General features: G+C 51.7%; 1 protein-coding gene and 1 pseudogene across 3 annotated transcripts in view; one reads left to right on the top strand and one right to left on the bottom strand.

Moving 5' to 3' along the window:
* The window catches only part of FGF18 (fibroblast growth factor 18), a 36,990-nt gene extending 22,972 nt beyond the window's left edge, over window positions 1-14,018 (top strand). The window contains exons 4-5 of one of the 3 annotated variants that reach the window (XM_086362245.1): window positions 5,924-6,030; window positions 12,916-14,018. In XM_086362245.1, coding sequence (XP_086218371.1) covers window positions 5,924-6,030; window positions 12,916-13,182 — 374 coding nt within the window. In that variant the 3' untranslated portion in view covers window positions 13,183-14,018. The other 2 variants (XM_086362247.1, XM_086362246.1) reach the window with 2 other exon arrangements.
* Window positions 3,263-3,749, bottom strand: LOC147350610 (small ribosomal subunit protein uS8 pseudogene; annotated as a pseudogene).
* Window positions 14,019-20,819: the final 6,801 nt, after the last annotated feature.

The following is a 20,819-nucleotide window of genomic DNA, read 5'->3' as shown; positions in this document are numbered from 1 at the left end:
TTTTAAAACCATCATTGTTACTCCATGCATTTCAACAAAACTGGGAGAAAAAGACAGCTTTTTGTTTTTTTTTTAATAGAAAGGGCTTTCTCTCCAGCTCCTTTTTATTCCACTTTCTCTTTTTCCTTTTCTGCGTTCCTATCTGGATGCTGGAGAAGGGATTGGGCTCTTCAAGCTCCTGGCCTGTATGGGCAGGCGCTGGGCTCCTGCTCTGAGCCGAGACTGACTCTGTGGCCTCCTCTGCAGGAGAGATCCCTCAGTCGCTTGGCTCCTGGCGCATACAGACTCTCCTTCTGGTCAGAATGAGGTCAGAAGCCATTTGCTGCCTCTCTGGCTGTGGCTTGAACCCAGACTTGGGTGCTCCTATGGGCCATCTCCCAGAATCAGCTAGAAGCTATCTTCCTCAGGGTGACTGCTGGTACCCTTCCCTGCCTCGAGGTCATTTGGAAATGGAGCTGCCGAGGGATGGGCCCCAACCTTTGGCTCTTTGGGCGTCTCGACCCACAGACTTCTGCCCCAGGAAGGTGAAGTCAAGGCAGAGACCCTCCTTGTTCGTTCACTAACTTCCCCAGGAAAGGGACTGCCATGGAGGAAAAGTTTGACCTAAGGGGGAGACAGGCTAAGACCCAGACTTCTAGGTTAGCCTGCCTGGGTTTTAACTCCACCACTGTGTGATCTTGGGGCTCCATTTTCTCACCTGTAAAATGGGGAAATAAAAAAAATAGTTCTAATCTCCTGGGATTGTCATAAGGACTGAGATAACGTGTATAGGGTAGAATGGTGACCAACATCTGATAGGCTGTAAATAAATATAAGTTACCGTTGCTTCCCAGAGGGGCAGTACTGAAAGGAAGTCATCTAGTCCTGGCCCAGAGAGGGATAGGACGTTCTCCCTTTGTCAGAATATCTGATAGTAACTCTGAGGCTGGGGGTGGGTTAGTGGGGGAGCTCAGAGTTCTAGTGAGAGGCAGGAGTAACACTGGTGGGGAGCAGAGTTGCTAAAGGCATTGATCGTGGGATCAGACACTGAATTTGAACTTCTACTCTGCTTTTACCAGCTGTATGCCCTTGAGCAAGTCTCTTTACCGCCCTGAATCTTGTTTGCTTTAACTTTTAAATGGCATTATGCATACTTGGGGCTTCCCTGGGGCCCAGATGGTAAAGAATCTGCTTGCACTGCACAGGACCTGAGATGTCACCTCCTTCCCTGGTCACACCACCCTCCCAGTCCAGCTCCTGCCATCCCCTGCTCCATTCTCCTCCAAGCTCTCCTCCAAGTGGTCTCCTCATATTTGCTACCTTTTCTGTGTCTGTCTCTGTCCACCAGAAGGTAAGCTCCATGAGGGCAGGCCCTTACCAGTCTCATCCACCACTGTGGTTTCCGGCACCTAGCCTACACTTGGCTTATGGTAAATGACCAATAAGTTAACTTTAGTAAGTATATAAAGGGCTTGATGAGGTAAGTATGAATAGTGTGTGAGAGTGTTAGTCGCTCAGTCATGTCTGGCTTTTTGTGACCCCATGGACTGTAGCCTCCTCTCTGAGGAGGTGACCTCTGAGTTGAGATGTCAATCTAGGAGATGAGGAGCCGCTGTGGGAAACTCTGGGCAAAGCGATCACCAGGCAGAAGGCCCTGAGGCAGGAGTGTGCTGGGTGAGTCAGAGCAGGAGGAGCAAGGAGGCTTTTGTGGCTGGAGGACTGTGAGGGAGAGTGGGAGACGGGGGCGGACAGTAGCGGCCAGACCGGGTGCCTCTTAGGGGTCCCCTTGCAGAGTCTGGATTGTTAGTGAGGTGGCACAGTGGTGAAGAATCCGCCTGGCAATGCGAGAGACACGGTTTTGATCCCTGGGTCGGGAAGAGCCCCTGGAGGAGGAAATGACAATCCATTCTAGTATTCTTGCCTGGAAAATCCCATGGAGAGAGGAGCCTGGTGGGCTGCAGTCCCTGGGGCTGCAAAGAGTGGGACACGACTGAGCACGCACGCATGGAGTTCCATAGGAGGCTTTAGCAGGGGAGAGGCACAGTTCTCTGTGCATTTTGTAAGTATCCTTCTGGCTGATCTGTAGAGGAGAGACTGCTGGGGGCAAGCGTAGCAGAGAGTGGAGGAGGGGATGCCAGGCTGGTGAGTGGCAAGATGATATCATTGATGCCTCCTGCCTGGCCTGGGACCGACCTGAGAATCAAACTGAGTGGAGACGAGTTTTCTGGCTCCTGAGAGGTGCGTCTTGTGGGCTTAGGTCTTGGGTCATGAGACGGGGAAGTGTGATGCTGAGGACCAGGCAGGCTCTGGGGCAAACCTGGTCTGGGTGGGTGGAGTCTCTCTTTCTCTTTTTCTGAGAACTGCTGCTGCTATTACTCCCCAAAGACTTTACATAATCTTGGCCCGGCTCCCTCCTCATTATGTCATGTGCTGAGTGGAGTCTAGGTCACTCCGTGGCTTGCTACGGTCGGGGAAGAACAGACTTCTGGCTCCCCAGGGCGCAGCGGCTGGTGCAGACCATCCCCTTGCTGGGGTGGGGGCAGCTGGGCTGGCGGGGGTGGGGTGCCATCCAGCCCCAGCCCCAGGCCCCTGGATGGCTCACGCAGAGGCCAGGGCTTCCTCAGATGGGCTGTGGCTAATGAGAAGCGGGGGCTGTGTTTTAAGCCAAGTCTCCCTGGAGCTGGGGGCCCTCCTCTGGGACCCAGGCCCCAACAGGAAGAGAGCCAGCCAGACTGGATGTCAGCCCGCCCCCACCCCCCCAACCTGGGAAGGGTTGCTTCTCTGAACCTCAGTTTCCTACCCTGTAAAAGGGGGATGAAGGTACCTAACCTTACGGGGGATGTGTGACTTTGGCAGGGTCACAGGGGAGTTGGATCCAGGGTGCAGAGGTGTTCTGAAGACAGGGCCCCAGGCTGGAGCCGGGAGAGGGCAGACAGAGTCCTCTCGGATGTGCTTGGGGCTGCCTGGCCTCAGCCCTGTGGCCTCACCCGCTTTTTATGATTTCCAATCCCTACCCCTCTCCAATCCCAGAGACAATCAGAACAGTCAGGCCCCACTCCTATTGCATAGGTAAGGAAACTAGGGGCTCAGATAGGTGTGTGGCTTACTCCAGGTCACCCCTCCAGGATGGTAAGGCTCTGTAAATCCCTGCCTAGGGCATTTTCTGATGCACTCACAGTGTGGGGTACCGGAGACCCTGGAGGATGCTGAGAAAGTTCAGGACAGAAGGCCTGCCTTGGGGAAGCAAGTTCTGCTTCCCCTGTGCCCTTTTATACATACCAGATTTCTTTTTTTTTTTTTTTTAAGGAAGCATCAGAGTCCTCTGAGGCATTTTATTTGTATGTATTACATCCCTAGAAAAAGAATCCAAGGATTTTCCCTCCTGTATGTTTTCGTCTTGCTTCTTCATGGTCCATGATGCCAGCTGAGGTTGTCAGTACAATGAAACCAAACTGACGGGATGGGAGCAGGTTATTCTGCCATTTTTCTAGATCTTTGAGTTGCACATCAAATCTAGGGCTGATCACTCCACAATTATTTAGCCTGCCTGTGAGGTTCACAACAATTTTCCCAGCCCTGTGATCATCAATGATTTCAAATTCGCCAATGTAACCATGCTTCATCATCACTGTTAGAAACCTGACGATGACTTTGGAGCACGGCCTAATAAGGACCCGGCATTTGCCTCTCTTTTCTGTATTGTTGATACTCTTGAGAGCATCGGCCAGGACATTCATGCGCACCATTCTGGTGGCACGGAAAGATGGCGGAAAGAGCCATACCAGATTTCTTTTCCACTACTTTTTGGGGTTTTTTTTTGGGTAAATGGGTTTATTTTGCAGTTATCAAAAAACTTAAGGAACAGTTACTGAGTTTCTCCTACCCAGCCTCTGAGAACAGCATCATTTTATTTAACCCTCACATTGGCTGTTAAAGATGAGGGGTAACCACCCCCATTTTACAGATTAAGAAACTGAGGCCCAGGGTCACACACTGGCAAGTGGAGCTAGGGAGTCCTATCCATACATGTGCATTTCAAAGCTCTCACCTTTCCCCTTACACACGCTGCCTTTGTCAGAAGCTCCTGGGGGTCGGGGACTCTCCTGACCCCTAACAACCCCCATCCCAGGTGGGGCCTGAGTTTGTGAGGAGATGCTGAAAGCAAGTCTCAGAAGTGCTGTGGTGATTGACCCTTGGTTCCCAGGGACTAAGCTAACAAGAGAGTTACAGGGAGTTTGGATTTAGGGAAGCAGGGAGCATGAAGAGTGTTCACTAATATTCTCAACTCAGTGTTTACTAGGGATGGGGGAAGGTAGAGAGAAGAATGTGCCCCCACCTTTGTTCCTAGAATTACTAAATTCTTGTTAGATCTTTAAATTTTATGTAAATTCTTCTTTTTTTCCTTGGAAAGGTGGGTATCACATTTTAATTAGTAGTGGTGTCAAAGGAGGGCTAGATTAATTATTGGAAATCCTGAGTTCCAGATGGTTTTAATTTTCACAGCAGGGCACCAGGGTATATATTTAAAAATTTTTTTTATTAAAATCATACCTCTTGTATTTTAGGGGCACTGAGGTACACTGTTTGTGGCTCCAAGGATACTGTATTTAGAACTATGATTTTGTTATGGAGAAGCAAGTCCCTTGTCACTGAAATTAAAATTTTGTGGGTGAGGGAGGGGCAGGTGTTGGGAAGCAAAGGGTCAGGGGAGGGAGGGTGAGAATAGGGAGTCAGAGGCAAAGAAGGGGGATGGAGGTGGTAGGGAAATCCAGGCTCTGGGATTCAAATTCAGAGAGGGCATGTGACCTGCCAAAGTCACACAGCATCCTACCAGGGAGAAAATGTGAAGTGGCCAAGGGACAGGGAGGGGTCTTACAGTATGCCTAATCAAGAGACAGTCACCCTTCGGCCACTAGATGTTCTTGTTCAGTCAGGCTTTGGGGGTCAGCTCTGACTACCCCATCCAGGATCATCTGGACACCCCATGTTTTTGTGGAGTATGGGGATTTAACATGAGGTCTCCCATTCCAGACCAGAGGGTACTGGGTTCTGATTGGGACTTCCGGGCTCCTGAGAGTTAGTTATCCTTTAGCCTTGGTGGCCTTTTTTTTCCTATCCACACTGTGTGGCATGTGACATGTGGGATCTTAGTTCCCCAACCAGGGATTGAACCCGTAGCCCCCTCATTGGAAGCATGGAGTGTTAACCACCGAACCGCTAGGGAAGTCCCCAAGTCTTAATGGCTTTGACTGAGGAAAGTGAAATATTATATTGATAGCCTCCTTTCCCTGGGGCCTTGAATTACCCTTTCCAGACGTTTCCCCATTTCAAGTGGCCAGGGCACTCCCTCTCTCATATCCCCATCAGGAAGGGGACACCCAGATGCTTGCCCTGGAGGAAGGGGCTTCTGACCTAAATTTTGGAGGAAGTAGCTTAGCATTCCACAAGGCAAGACGCATGTGTATGTATTGTGTGTGTGTGTGTGTGTGTGTGTGTGTGTGCGCGTGCACGTGCACATTGTAATGCCTGTGTGAGCTCATAGGCATCTGAATGTCTGACCCTTCAGTCCAGAGACTGCTCTTCTTTGGGGTTATTTGTGTGGTTGTGTGTCCTGAATTGGGGAAGGGAATTGAGGGGCAGGGGAAGGTGGGTGAGGAGGGCAGGAGAAGTCACACTGGTATTTAGCACCAGGAGCAATCTGGGTCCCCAGTGGAGTCCAGAGAGTCCAGAAGTTGGGAACAGGTGTCAGAGAGCCTTTCTCCCTGCCTGAGGGGCACATGCTCCAGAGAGACCTGTGGGAAGCACCCCCCGCCCCCATACTTGATTCTGGGGGCAGTGGGAGGTCCAAGGGCAAGGTCAGGGTCAGGGGTCATGTTGCTGAGTCTCCAGGCCAGCCACTGCCCTGGTAAAAAAATGTGTCTTGTTCTCCTTCTGCCTTTCGAAGCCCAGCTCCTAGTGGAGACAGATACCTTCGGTAGTCAAGTCCGGATCAAGGGCAAGGAGACGGAGTTCTACCTGTGTATGAACCGGAAAGGCAAGCTTGTGGGGAAGGTAAGTGGTGGTCTGGGACTTGGGTGGGTCCCCCAGCAACCCAGGGCAGCTGGAGCAGTGCCTCCTGGGCCCCATCAGCCCTAAACGGGAAAGAGGTCCCATGAATGTGTATGTGTGTGTGAGACAGAGATTCCCATTGTGAGATCTCTTCATCACCCCCACTTCTCTGTCCCCTCACCTGTAGCCTGCCAGATTGCGGCTGTGACTTTGGGGAGCACATGGGGCCCCGATCTCTCCTAGTGGACGTGGAGCTCTGGCTTGCTTGGCAGTGGGAGAGCCCCCAGGGGGTCTGAGGCTCCCAGTCTGAATGTACCTGACGTCTGGCAGCAGGGAACCAGCGGGCCAGGGCCTGGGGCTGCAGCGCTGTTTTAATAATCACAGGGGGTTTATGACTCCCCACAGCCACACCTCTGGAACCCAGCAGCCTCTTCGGCCTTGTGATTCTAGCATTTCAGAAAGGTTTTATTACTTTGGAACAGGCATGTAACATATTAGGGCGGGGGTAGGATATGGGTGGGGTGGACCCACGTGCCAGGGATTCTGAGCCTCCACTGATGCTGCATTTTGATGCTGCTGCCCCTTTTGGCCGGAGTGTCCTTGTTTGTGAAGTTCACACACTTGCTTCCTTTGGGTGCTCCTGTGGAAGGTGTTACAGGCAGTAGCTCTATAGTGGATTCATGCTCCAAGTTCCCTTCTCTCTGCAGGGACCCTACTCACCCCCTGTCCAACTTGTATAATGAGGGGGTGGCTTCTGCTGGTCAGTTGGAGTGGAGGGTAGAGGGTAGACCCAGATTCCAAAGAGGATGGCTTCTTCTCCTTGAGGCAAGGCCCTCTGTGACGACCTGCATTTATTACACCTTGTTAGGGTGGGGGAAGGAAGCATGACTTCAGTTTCTGTTTAAGCCATGGCTTTGACTCCCAGAATCCCCCAATTCTTATCCCTCTTCCCCCCTCCCCTCCATATCCTGGGGAGAGGATGACAGGCCAGAGACCTGAGCCAGGAGAGTGTCTCTGATTATTTGTTAATAACAAGGGTACCAATAGCCTCTGTTAATTGAGCACCTACTTTCTGCCAGGCACTAAGCAAAAAATGCTTCAAAATAATACCATAAGGTGGGTCGGGGAAGAACAGACTTCCACCATTCCCATTTCATAGATGAAAAAGCTGAGGCTTGGCCGTGTCCGGGCACTCTTCCCAGGTCACGGGCTAGAGCTTGGCGGGCTTCAAAGCCCAATTTAGAAGGCAAGGATTCCAGCTGGAGCTTCTCAAAGAGCAACAGAATAGTAATCCGTAGCGCGCCCCGGGATGCCTAGGAGTGGTTTTAATTAGTGATTCACTTTCCGCGGACTCACTCACCGCGTCTGTCCGCGGCCGGCCAGCGAGGGGTCCGGGGCAGGGGCGGCAGGCGGGCCGGGCGCCGGGTCCCCTGGCCTGGCTGTGCGTTTCCCGCGGCGGCGCGGCCAGCCCCGCGTCGGGCGCTTTGTTCTCCTGCCCGCCTGGGCCGCCTCCCAGGCCGAACCTGCTTGCAGTTGTGGGCTCGCCTTTCTCCCCTCACCCCCCCTTTTTCCCCCTGTTTAAAGGAGGGGCCGTGCCCAGTGCCCGCGTGCCCCTCCCTCCCCGTCTGCGTGGTTCCCGGCATCTTGACCCCAGGAGGGCCGTCCTGGGGTCAAAAGAACAGCCCCGTCCCCTCGGACCGCTGCCCGCCGCCCGCCCGCCCGCCCGCCGGCTGGCCGCTGAGTCACCGCTTCCACAGGAGCCGGCTCCGATTTCCTGCCCCCTCGCCCTCTCTCCCGTCATTAATATTGGGGACGGTTCAGCTGGCGGCGAGGCCCGCCCCGCGCTCCACTTCCCTCCACCCTTGCTACAGGCAAGGTGTCCCTCCACCTTGCTGCAGGGTCCACCCCCCCACCCCCACCCCCAAGTTTCCCCTCCCGGCTCCCGGGCTGGCCACGGAGGCTCCACGGGCGTCCGGCTACCCATCCACCTATCCCGACTCGGCCGGGCGGGTCCCCCTCTTGGCCCCTACCCAGCCCAGCGCCCACTCTCTGGGTCCTGCAGTTGGGAGCCCCGGGTCCTTGGCTGGCAGTTCTGTCACAGGTCGGCAGCCGATCAGACCCCGACCTGGGGTTACTCTTGATGGCTGGTCTGTGTCTGGTCCTGCCCTAACTCCTGCCTCTGTTCTGCCCTCGTACCTTCTCCAGAATAGTGCTCCTCCGCTGCCTCAGGCTCCACCTCCAGGCCTTTCCCCTCTGCCCACTCTCAGCTTTTTCTAAAGCTCGCCGCTCCTCTCCACCGGCAGCTCAACCAGAACCAGTCCTCAGGCCCTCACCTTCTACCCAAGAAAGGCTACACTCCTTGGAGAGAGCCTGCCTGCCCTCGTGTTGCTATGTCCCAGACACACGGCACTGCCAGCCTCCACTCCTTGGATGCGGCCTTCAGGCTGTGTGCATGCGGTTCCCTCTGCCAGGACACCCTTTCCCTCGACCATCCACCCTGAGTCTTGGCTCCTCCCTTCATGATCTCTGGCTTCCCTGACTGCCCAGTCAGCACACCCACCCTGGAGCCCACGGCTACTCACACAGCCCTCTCTCTGCAGTCTGCTCACCTGGGTTGGCACTGGCTGTTTTCCTGCTTGCATCCCCCACCAGGCTAATGGCTCTGAGGGCCAATTCTGGATCCATCCATCATGCTTCTTATACCTGCTCAAAGGATACCAAAGAAACAGAAATGTGGTGCTTACCTTTTGAGAATTGACTCAACCTACAGCCAGAATTAGCCACGTCAGGCCTGGGAATCTTAAGTGCTGTGACCACACTGAGCCTCAGTGTCCTCTCCTGTAAAATGGGAAGATAATCCTGACACTGAGTAGGCACTTACTTGTTAAACATGAGCTACATTCCCCTTGAAAGTCAGGTTCTTCACCTGTGGGAACACTTGACCTCAGTTCAGGCTCTGGCTCCTTTGGCTCAACAGGATAGCTTACTTGGATGGCTTTGACCCTGGGTGTCAATCTTCTACGTATCTGGCCACAGCTGGACACATCACTGAACCCCCAAGAGAGCCTCTGCTGATGCTCCAGACCCTTGGCCTTGCTCCTCTCTGCTGCATCGTACTGATCGCATGCCAGAGCTCTTCTCCCAAGCCCCTGAGAGAGAAGAAGCCCCCTTGTCCTTGCCACCTCTCTGGACCCCACCTCCACCTGACCCAGGAGATAGTACTTCCTTTCATTCCATAAAAGAGTTGTTGAATGTCAAGCACTATGTGCTAAGCAGTTGTTCCCCATCTCTGGAGATTCAACCCAGGTGGATTTTTCTCATCTGTCTCCTCCTGTGTGATCATTGGTGTGTCCCCTTTGGGGCAACATGGGGCCCCAAACCCATTCAGAGCAGGGGGTCCCTTGTACACTGCATGTTTATGAAGACTGCTTTGGTTGAATGTGACTGAAACCTAATTCAAAATGCCTTTAAGCAAAAGTCTTGTTTTTTTTTTTTTTTTTGTCTAGGTCACTAAAAACATCCAGGGGGTAGTTCTGATTTCAAGGAAGACTAGATCTAGGGGCCAAGTGATGTCATCAGGATTCAGTCTTCAGATCAAACAGAAGGAATAGGACTCCAGTTTGGAAAGAAGGAGGTTGGAGGTGGTAGATTTCCAGAGATGATCAAATTCTACTAAATCACCAAGGTTCTGGGATGGGCTGTTCCGTTACTCTCTAAATATTGGTGATCTGCCTTGCCTGAACCAATTGAGTCAGCATTTTGGGGGGTGAGGCCCATGCACATGTGTTTTTTAAAAAATCTCTGCAGGCCATAAGCAGGGTCATAGAGGTGGTGAGGAGAAAGGCAAGGGTCAGGCTCCAGGGTGGCCTACCTGTGAGCTTCTTATCCACGGAGTCTGAGTTCAGGTGGGAACTCGTGATGGTTATAGGGCCTATGGCTCCTCCCAAGGGCTCCTGACCTCTGGGGTGTCAGAACCTCAGCCTGAACCCCAGATCCTCAACCCAGGCAAGAGCATATGTGCCAGGCCCTGTGCTGGCCCTTGAACCTCCAATCACTGCTTCCTGAGCATGGCAGCTCTGTGGTCCTGGGGGACCTGAGGTGTTTTGATGGGCAGCACCCACTCTTCCATACCCTTTCTCCCATGGGCCTGTCTGGGATTAGACAGCAGAGAAGTGAGCTGCAGTGGCAAGTGCAGCTTCAAATCCTGGCTTTGCCGCCTAACAGCTCCATGATCTTGGGAAAGCCATTCTTGTGTATTTGAATTGTTTTCTCCTACCAGGTAGTCTCCCTTGGCAAGTTAAGAGGATTAAATGAGACAGTGGATGTGGAAATATGTGGGCTCTAGTTGGCAATCAGTAAATGCTGAATGAATGAGTAGATGGATGAGTAGGGACACCAAGGTGGGCAGGCTGAGAGCTTGGGCCCTCACTGTTCTCAGCACATCCCCCAGGAGGGGCCTCTCACAACTCACAGCTGCCTCTGGGACATTCGTAAGGGATCCAGGAGGCAGAGTCCATTTTCTTTTGGAGGAAAACCAATTAATGTGTCACTCCCTCCATCTGTGTCCCAGCAGAACTCTCATCCATTTAACCACAAATTCTCCAGGTGCCCCTGTCCTGGGCTAAGACCTATGTCGAAGCCATGAGAGCAAGCGAGAAGCAGTCTTGACCTCCTGAAGCTCCTGGGCTGATGAGGAGCAGGCAGATACAGAACTACTCTGTTGGGCAGGCAGGAGAAGGAGTGGGTGTGGAGGGGATTCAGAAGATGGAGTATGTGAGTTGAATAAAGCATGCTGCTAAATGGGAGAAAGGAATGGCAACCCTCTCCAGTATTCTTGCCTGGAAAATCCCATGGACAGAGCAGCCTGGTAGGCTACATGGGGTCGCAAAGAGTTGGACACAACTGAGCAACGAACACACACAATGCTCAAATGGAGTCTTGAAGGAAGAGGAGGAAATACCCAGGGAGCTAGACGGCAGTCAGGGAAGGCTTCCTGGAGGAGGTGGTTACTGAACTGACTCTTGAATGTTGAAAGCAGTTTTCTAGGCAGATATTCTAAGATGGGGAACCAGCCATGGTATAGGCTTTATTCAGTTTTCTCTGACTGTTCCATCAAAACCATCCAAGGGACCTGGATTCAAGTTGGATAGGCAGCTTCTAGAATTATCCATGGGGAGCCCAGAGCCCACTCCTTTTTATCTCCCTTGCACATATGCCCCAGCTTCCCTCACAATAGGCCCTCTCTGCTCACTCAACCCATAATGTCCTCTGGGTCCTGCGTGCTTCTCCCAGGCCCACCCCCTGTATACTCTGCAGCCTCCTCGAAAAATCTCTCCTCCAGAGAATGTTTTCTTACCCTGCCTGTCCCTTTCTGCAAAGTTCAGCACTTTGTCTGCAGGGCCCAAGCTTGCCCTCCGCTCAAAGGTGAACGTTCCTGGAAGCTCCAGCCCGTTTTCCACTTCAAACAAAAGGCTGGAACTTGCACCTCAGTCTCCACACACAGCCAGACCGCTGGGCTTCCAACTTGGCTGGGCACCCGTCTGTAACGAGGAGTGGGCCCGGCCTAAATTTGGAGATGTTAGTTGGAAACTCGAGTGCTGCTAATTCAGGCCTTCCAACTCTGTGTGTTTCCCACTCTGCCACACCGAGCAATTCGGCTTTTTCAAGGAGGAGATTCAAAGTCCGCTTTCCACCACCTTTTGTTCAGATCCAAGGAGGGAGGTCAGACCTTCGGAACCACCTGCTCTTCAGAAATAATGTGAAAAGTTCCTACTGTGTGCCTGGCTCATTTATAAGCATCATTCCTCATAACATCTCTATGACGCAGGAGTCATTTTCCGTGTTTGGTCTAGGCAAGGAATCCAAAGTTTAGAGAATGAAATTAACTAGCCTGAGGTCACATAAGGAAGTGTGAGTTGATTCAGCGTCTGACTATGAATCTAGTGCTCCTTGCCTGGCATAGTCTCCCAGGGAGTTCACCTGGGACCCTAAAATCTTAGAACCATGGGTATAGGCTTTGAAGTTTGGTCATGCCAAAGCCCTTATTTTCAGAGGCTTCCACCCCTCTTCACAACAAACATTAAGATGTACCACATTAAATGTAATTTATGTTTAACTCTGTAACAGTGGAGTTGAATGGCTGTTGAGTAGGCAGTTAACTTGGTCCCCGGTTTCGTGCACATGAGTTGGGACTTCTTTCTGTTGCATGTGATAGAACACAGTCTCAACTGTTTTAAAGGAAATGAGATATTATTGGCCCACATAACAGTGAGGTAACTTGAGCTTCAGATATAGCTGGGTAGGTCCAAAAACTGAAAGATGTGAGGAGGACTTGGTTTCTTTCATTCTCTTCCTCTTGGCTTTCTTCCTCCAAGCTGACCTTGTTGTTAGGCAGCATTTCCCCTCATGGGGGTACAGTGACTGCCTTTGCTTCAGCCTTACCTATTTCCCAAGTTTAAACTGGCCTATGTTTGGGGGGATTATTTATAACAGGATCTTGAGGGCTGCTGATTGGATGACTCAGGCCATGTGCTGTGCTCTGCACCAATCACAGGAAATTATATTTTGATTGGTCAGATCTGAATCTTTTGTTCTAGTAGAGCTGAGGTGGAAGCCCCTGGCTCCATCGTGGGAGTGGAAAAGAAAGGGATCCCTGAATGGTAATGGGAGGCTGGTACCTAATTGGTGAGCAGGGAAGGATGCAGGGGCCGCCAAGTCAAGTCCACTCTAGGGATCCGGGGAGTGAAACTGCTGAGGCCAATGCCTGGGGCCAGGCCCTTTCTACTTTGCCGTCTCAAGCCTTGGCCCCCGTCCCTGCCTTCTCTACACAGCTCTGCCCCTTGCATCTGCCCTTCCTCTCTCACCTGCTCCTTCCCTCTCTTCCTGCAGCCTGATGGCACCAGCAAAGAGTGTGTGTTCATTGAGAAGGTCCTGGAGAACAACTACACAGCCCTGATGTCGGCCAAGTACTCCGGCTGGTACGTGGGCTTCACCAAGAAGGGGCGGCCGCGGAAGGGCCCCAAGACCCGCGAGAACCAGCAGGATGTGCACTTCATGAAACGCTACCCCAAGGGACAGGCCGAACTGCAGAAGCCCTTCAAGTACACCACGGTGACCAAGCGGTCCCGGCGGATCCGCCCCACGCACCCCGGCTAGGCGGCCCTGCCGCGCCCCCCCAGGCCGCCCCAGCCCACACTCACACTCACGGAGAACTGCAATCAGAGGAATATTTTTACATGAAAAATAAGGAAGAATTTCTATTTTTGTACATTGTGTTTAAGAGAAGACAAAAACTGAACCAAAATTCTTGGGGGAAGGGGAGCGATAAGGATTTTATTGTTGACTTGAAACCCGCTGACAAAAGACTCACGCCAAGGGACTGTTGTCAATGCACAGGTGCTTGTGTCTCTCTAGGAACAGACAACTCGAAACTCGTCCCCAGAGGAGGACTTGAATGAGGAAAACGACACTCTGAGAAACCAAAGTCCTTTTTCCCAAAGGTTCTTAAAGCAAAAAAAAAAAAAAAAAAAAAAAGGCAAAAACACAAAAAAGAAAAACAAAGAGAAAGTAGTGTTCCCCCCACCCAGCCAACTCCCCCTCTTTCCCAATCCCCTGTCCCTGCCCCAGAGTCCAACAAAAATCGCTCTCTGGTTTGCAGTCATTTATTTATTGTCCGCTGCAAGCTGCCCTGAGACACCGCGCAGGGAAGGCGTGCCCCTCAGAATTCTCGGCGCCTCGACTTTCGACGACAGACGGCCTCGTCCAATCACGGTGACCCTGCATTACTCACAGTTCTGGAGGATGCTGCTATCGACCTTCCGTGACTCACGTGACCTAGTACACCAATGAATAAGGGAATATTTTAAAACCAGCTATATTATATATATTATATATATATAAGCTATTTATTTCACCTCTCTGTATATTGCAGTTTCATGAACCAAGTATTACTGCCTCAACAATTAAAAACAATTGACAAATTATTTAAAAAATCAAGAGGCGAGTGGTGGCCGGGGGCAGGGCTCAGGTGCCCTTCCATGTTTGTTCTTGGTCTGAGGTCGTTGGGCTGAGAGCTGGGGCCTTGCTCATTCATTTATCATTCATTCATTCCACACGGCCGTGCTCCAGGCACTGGTCTAAGCACTGAGGATGCAGCCTTAAACAAAGCAGATGGTAACCCTTGCTTCCAGAAAGATTACATTCTAGTGAGTCATGATTCAGTGGTTGACTCAGTCATACGTTCACATACATGTGCTCTCACGCACATTTATGTCCCAAGGGTATTCAAGGCCTTGTTGTTGTTCAGGCACTAAGTCATGTTGGACTCTTTGCGACCCATGGACTGCAGCATGCCAGACTTCCCTGTCCTTCCCTGTCTCCCAGAGTTTGTGCAAACTCATGACCATTGAATTGGTGATGCCATTCAACCATCTCATCCTCTGTCACCCCCTTCTCCTCCTGCCCTCAATCTTCCCCAGCATCAGGGTCTTTTTTCAAGGCCCTGGGGATTTATAAAAAAACATAAAAAAATCACAGCCTACTGGTAACTTCACTTACAGTAATTCTCTTGATAGCAATGATTCATTGCTTCATGCATTGATTAATTGAATCACTGATTCAACATATATTTATTAAACCCTTACTAAGTGCCAGCCACTCTTAGGTACTGAGAATTCATCAAAACAGATCCAAAAAAAAAAAAAAATCATGAATATGCAGTAAGGCTTATTGATTGAGTCATTTGGGGAGCTGACCCCTGGGTTTTGCCAGGCACAGACTAAACAAGGCACGGGTGGTCCCTACTCTCCTTTCGGTGGTGGAGGGGGTCAGATGCCCAGGTTGGGAGGGGACCTGGTGTTTCTTCCGCAGACCCTCACGGGCTGGAGCGTGAGGAGTGTGTCTGGCCTAAGAAACCTCTGGGGACTTTGGCTTCAAGGTCTTTTTTCCCCAGGGCCTGCCCTAGGATGTGGGGGAGAGGCCGCCTTGGTCCTGGGGTGGAAAGTGGATTGGGCTTCAGGTTGACTGAGGGTCTCTTCTAGGGTCCTGCTGCTGTCACCTGCCTCCGTTGAAAATGCCCCTTGCCAGGAACGGCCAGAAGAGGTCCCCAGTGAGGCCCTACGGAGAGGGCAGGGGCAGGGGCAGGGGGTGAGGTGGGTGCGGGGAGCACCACCTGCAGAGGCCTCCTGGACAGAGGGAGCCAGGCTTCTTTTAGCTCCCTCTGTGACCCCCTCAGAACTCAGGCCAAACACCGCTCTTGGTTCTGTCTCTTCACCCCTGCGCCCTCGCCTTCCTGCCCTTCACAGTGCATCTTCCTGAGGGCTTTGTGAAGCCCTTTCAGGGGCCTTATCGCACTGTGACTTCAGGATGATTTGTGAGGAAGGGACTATCATTATCCTCAGGGTACGGGTGAGGAGACTCAGAGAAGTTTAGCTGCTTTCCCAAGGTCACAGAATAAGAGGTGGAGTGGGTATCCAAACCCTAGACACTCTTCGATTGCAGTACTTGCTACTTGGTGAGAGCTTACTGGATGTCAGACCCCCTGCTGGGTGCTTCGTGTCCACTTCCCTGGCATCCAGCAAAATCTTGTGTTGGACAATTGGACTGATGAACAGACTGGGGCTCAGAGAGAACTCTTGACATGCCCAAGGCCTCCGTGAGCAAGTGATGAATCTGAGATCCTTGATGATGATAATGGTGACTGTGGTGGTCATTTATTGGGCACCTATTATGTGCCAGTTCCCTTCACCCTCTACTATTTTATTTCACTGAAGCCATAACCCTGTGAGTTGAACATGTCCTGTCTTTTGTGTCGGAAGTTTCAGAGAAGTGAAATGACCTGCCCAAAGCAATCCAAGCTAGAAAATAGTGCCATGGGTATTCAATCAGTCCATTGAATCAATCACTCATGCATCTGATAAATACATACTGTTTACTGTGAGCCAGATGCTGTCTCAGGGTCTGGAGATACCGTAGTTAGCTGAGCAGAGTCCCCGCCTCACAGAGCTTACGGTCCCTTGGGGGAAGATACAGCAAACTGAATAAATATAAACGATTTCAGGTGATAGTAAAACATAAGGAAAAAGAGAATAGGGTGAGGAGATAGATGTGATGGAGCTGCTATTTTAGATAGAAAGGAAAGGGAAGGGAAGGTCTCTGGCGGAGGAGTCCCGTGCAGGCACCGAGGGTAAGAACGAGCCAGGCAGAGGCAACAGAGAGGGCTCAGGGCTAGAAGCCTGTCAGGGAAATAATTTGAGGGGCCCGTGGGCTCATTGCAGAATCAATGGAGGGGAGAAGCTGAGTGTTGCAGGGGCTAAACCACCACTCCTTCCCTGGTGGCTCAGCAATGAAGAATCTACCTGCCAATGCAGGAGACCTGGGTTCGATCTCTAGGTTGGGAAGATCCCACTCCAGTATTCTTGCCTGGGAAATCCCATGGACAGAGGAGTCTGGTGGACTGCAGGTCACAAAAGAGTCGGACATGACTCAGCAACTGAACAGCAACAACAAAACCGCCCCTTGGGCTTTTTTATTTGGCGTGAGATGGGGAGCGACGTGTGATGTGTCTGACACTGTCAAGGGTCTGCTCTGGCTCCTGTGTGGGGAAGGACAGGCAGACTGCAGCCAGGGGTGCCTGAGGCCAGGATGACCCTGCACTGCACTGCCTTCTGCTGCTGACTGTGGCCTGCCTCCCCCCAAGCGCATCCTTCTGCTGCTGACTGTGGCCTGTCTGCCCTCCCAGCGCATCCTCAGGCCTCCATCCTCATCCCACAGGCTGCCCACACCACCCACATCCACCAACTTGCCTTGACTCCATCCCAGTTGCCCAGGGCTGGTGGTGATTTCCCCTCCTTAGTCCTCCAGAGACTTGGAGGATCTGGAGCCCTGGATTGAGTCACACCCCCTGTCTGGGCCTGACTTTGGAAGATGCAGACAGAGATTTCTGGATATTTCCCTAGCTGTGAGAAACATGCTAATCAGTGCAGAGGGCTGCTGAGAAGATTCCTCAGCCAAAGAGGATGTCTTAGGATGCTTCCCTGAGGAAAGCGTTGAATGAGTATTTCCACAGTCCAGCTGCACAGAGCCCACCACTTCTGAGTAATAATAACCACCACTTCTGAAGCATCGTCTATGTACCAAGCACGAGCTTATTGAATCTACCCAACCAGCCTTTGGGGTGGGCATTTTTAGCCTCACTTTATAAAGCAGGCTCAGAGAGGTGAAGTCACTTGCCTGAGGGCACACAGACAGTGAGTAGAGGAGCTAGGATTTGAACCCAGGGCCATCTGTTTCTATGGTTTGATGACAGCCTGAGTGGCTGGAGCACTCTCCTCTCAGCTCCCTGATCCTGCCTGGGTGTCCATCATCTTCCAGCTCCCAGAGGGTGGAGGCAGATATAAACAACATTTCCAGGTGCCTAATGACAGCCTGTCCCTGGCCCTCTGGATCCTCCCCAGGATGCCAGTGTCCCAGAGGTCACGAGGGTGGGGGACCTAAGGTACCAGAGTTGGTTTTCACTTGGCTACTTTGCCAGCTGTGTGATCCTGGGCATGTCATGTCTTCCATGAGCAGTGTCCTTCATTAATCCAACCGTTCTTACCTGGCAGGGCCCATGTGATGTTCAAAAGAGATAGGAGAGCAAATAATTGGGGATTATTCCTGTAATAAGAGCTGGAAGGCACCCATGCAAGTGCTTTATCCTCAGTCTTTTCTCTCTGTCTCTCTTCAGCCTCATCACCACTGTTTTTCCCTTTGGTCAAGACCCAGGGAATATGTGGGATCTTAGTTCCCTGACCGGGAATCAAACCTGTGCCCCCAGTGGAAGGATGGAGTTTTAACCACTGAACCGTCTGCAAAGTCCCAACCTCATCACTTTAGAGAGGAAAGAACCATGACTCAGGCAGAGGAAGTGACTTGCTCCAGAGCACCCAACAAGTTAATGAGAGAGCCCATTAGAATAGTGATGATGCTGATGGTGAACCTCATGAGTTGTAGCAAAGGGACGTGAGTCAGAGCTCTTCCAGGGAGCTTGACGCTCAAGGGCTCCTTCAGTGGCCAGTCAGGTCCCCCTTAGCATCCTTTCAAAATTTGCTTCTCTGACCCAGAGAAGAAGAGGGCAGAAGGAAAGGGCTGAGGTCTCTTGATCCCAGACCCTCACCCTCTGGTCCTCACCCCTCCAGTGGTACTGTGCACCTGAGCACCAGAAGTGAATACAGATGGACCCTTGCCTGGTGTTTCAGGAGGCCGGTAGGGGCAGTAACAGTGGGCTCAGTCCCCACATAGGGAGGGAAGCGGGTTTGGGGATGGCAGTGTGCTCTCTGCCTGCCGGCCCCACCCTTTGATTTTTGTTGTTGTTCAGTCTCTGAAGTCATGTCCAGCTCTTTGCAACCCCATGGATGTAGCACACCAGGCTCCTCTGTCCTCCACTGTCTCCCAGAGTTTGCTCAAATTCATGCCCATTGAGTCGGTGATGCTATCTTAACCATCCCATCCTCTGCTGCCCTCTTCTCCTTTTGCCTTCAATCTTTTCCTAGCATCAGGGTCTTTTCCAGTGAGTCAGCTCTTTGCATCAGGTGGCCAAAGTATTGGAGCTTCAGCTTTAGCATCAGTCCTTCCAATGAATATTCAGGACTGATTTCCTTTAGGATTGACTGGTTTGATCTTGTTGCAGTCCAAGGGACAGTCAAGAGTCCTCTCCAGCATCACCATTTGAACGCATCAGTTCTTTGGTGCTCAGCTTTCTGTATGGTCCAACTCTCCATCCATGCATGACTGCTGGAAAAACCACGCTAGGCATTGTTTGGATTCAGTCTCCTCCCCCTGTGGCCACCCCTCCCCTGACTACTGGGATGGGAGGGGGAAGTGATGTCTGTCAGGCACCTACTCTGGACCAGTGCTTATGATCACAGTGACGTGCACACAGACTGTTCAGGATGGTTCCTGGTGCAGAGTAAGCTCTTGGTACCTTAGCTGTTACTATCATCACATTTGACTGGCACAAAGACCTTGCAAGACAGATATTAGGAGGCCCCTTTTGTAGATAGGGAAACTGAGGCCCCTAGAAAAATGCCATTGGCCTCAAGTTTAATGGTAGAAAGTGACAGAGCCAGATTTGAATCCAGGCTTCTCTGTTCCTACTTTCCACTTCCCCACCATTCCTCCTCTCCTTGCTTTTGTTGGGGATGGAGAGGGGAATAAGGCACCAAAACTTGGGGCAAGAAAAGTAAAGTGTTCCTACTGGGTGAGTGGGGACGACATGAACACAGGAGAGGCTGGGTCTGGAGTCTTCCTGCCGCCCAGGTGGGCTGAGGAGGGGGCAGGGGGTGAAGCCCCAGCTGAGCACAGGAATGAGATGCTCTCCTGACTACCTGTCCAGGATGGAGCCTAACAAACCTGGGTTAGGATGCTGGGGGCTCGAAAGCCCCGTGAACAGGCAGAGCCCTTCCTGCACAGCCCCAAGATTGGGGCTTCCAAAGAAACAGTAGTGAGTCTAATGCCAAAGATGTGAAGGCTGCCCCCCAACCATGCAATTAGCAGTGGGTCTGTTACAAGCATTAGGTGAGGAGTTGGGGACCAGACGGCGGCGAGGCTCACCCTTGCCACCCTGCCCCGGGACAGCCTGGCCCCTGGCTGAAACTCCCAGCTCTGGCAAGGAGAGGAGACGGCAGGTAGCCTGCTGGTGACTGGCCTCCTGCAGAGTGGGCCAGTAATGAACCAGGCATTCCTCCCCTCCTGAGGGCAGCTTCACGGACCTAATGAGCACCTGTAAGAATTTCTCCCCAGCTCCTCCACTCAGTGAATATTCCAATCTACCAGACTGACCACTGCAGCTGCAGGCCCCACTGTGGCCCCTAGGGTGGATCAGAGGTGCTGCTGATTTTAAATGACTCTCATAGACTGATGTTTCAATCATATGGGGCTGATTGTCACCTACTGATCACCAATATTGATCACCTATTGATTACCCCAATTCTCTTAAGTCTCATCCGAGTCCTCTGAGATAGTTAATTTTATCTGCTTCCTACAGATGAGAAAACTGAGACCCTGAGAAGGTCAAGGTCAGGAAGTCAAAGCTTGGTTAAGGTCATCCATCAGACTGCTGGAATCCTGCACATGACTCTTGTTACCATATAACAGTCCCCCAGGGAGCTGGTCTTAACCTGTTCTATCCACAGACAGCAAATCAAAGAGGCAAAGTGACATGCTCAAAGTCACTCAGTTATTAAGCAGTGAAGCCAGGGTTTGAAAGTAGGTCCACTGGGTTTTAGAATCTTACCTCTCTCTCCTGCTGAATCTCTACTTCTGTCTCTGTGTTATTCTGGGTTCTTTGGCTAGAACTGACAGAAACACATGAAATCTGACTTAAGCTTATAAGGAAATTTCTTGGCTGGTGTAACAGAAAAATGCACAGGGACTGGCTTCAGGTAAAGCTGGTGCTCAGTCTCCTTTCCCAGTTTCTGCAACGTTGGCTTCATTCTCAAGAAGATTTTTCCTGTAGTTACTTATATCTAATTGGCTTAATGACTTCAGGGAAGAGGGAACATACCTTTTTGTGTGTGCGCATGCTCAGTCACTCAGTCATGTCTGACTCTTTGCTACCCTATTGACTGTAGCCCTCCAGGCCCCTCAGTCCATGGGGTTCGCCAGGCGAAAATACTGGAGTCGGTTGCCACGTCCCCCTCCAGGTTCTTCTCCCTGCTTCACTCCAGCCCTTCCAGTCCACACAGTAACCAGGGATCGAACTCTGCATCTCCTCCGTTGCAGGCAGGTTCTTTACCGCTGAGCCACCTGGGAAG

This window comes from Bos grunniens, chromosome 20, assembly GCF_055505025.1.
Source record: "Bos grunniens cultivar Pamir isolate PY7600 chromosome 20, Bosgru_T2T1.0, whole genome shotgun sequence".
NCBI lineage: Eukaryota > Metazoa > Chordata > Mammalia > Artiodactyla > Bovidae > Bos > Bos grunniens.
This window is presented reverse-complemented; position numbering and strand designations above follow the sequence as displayed.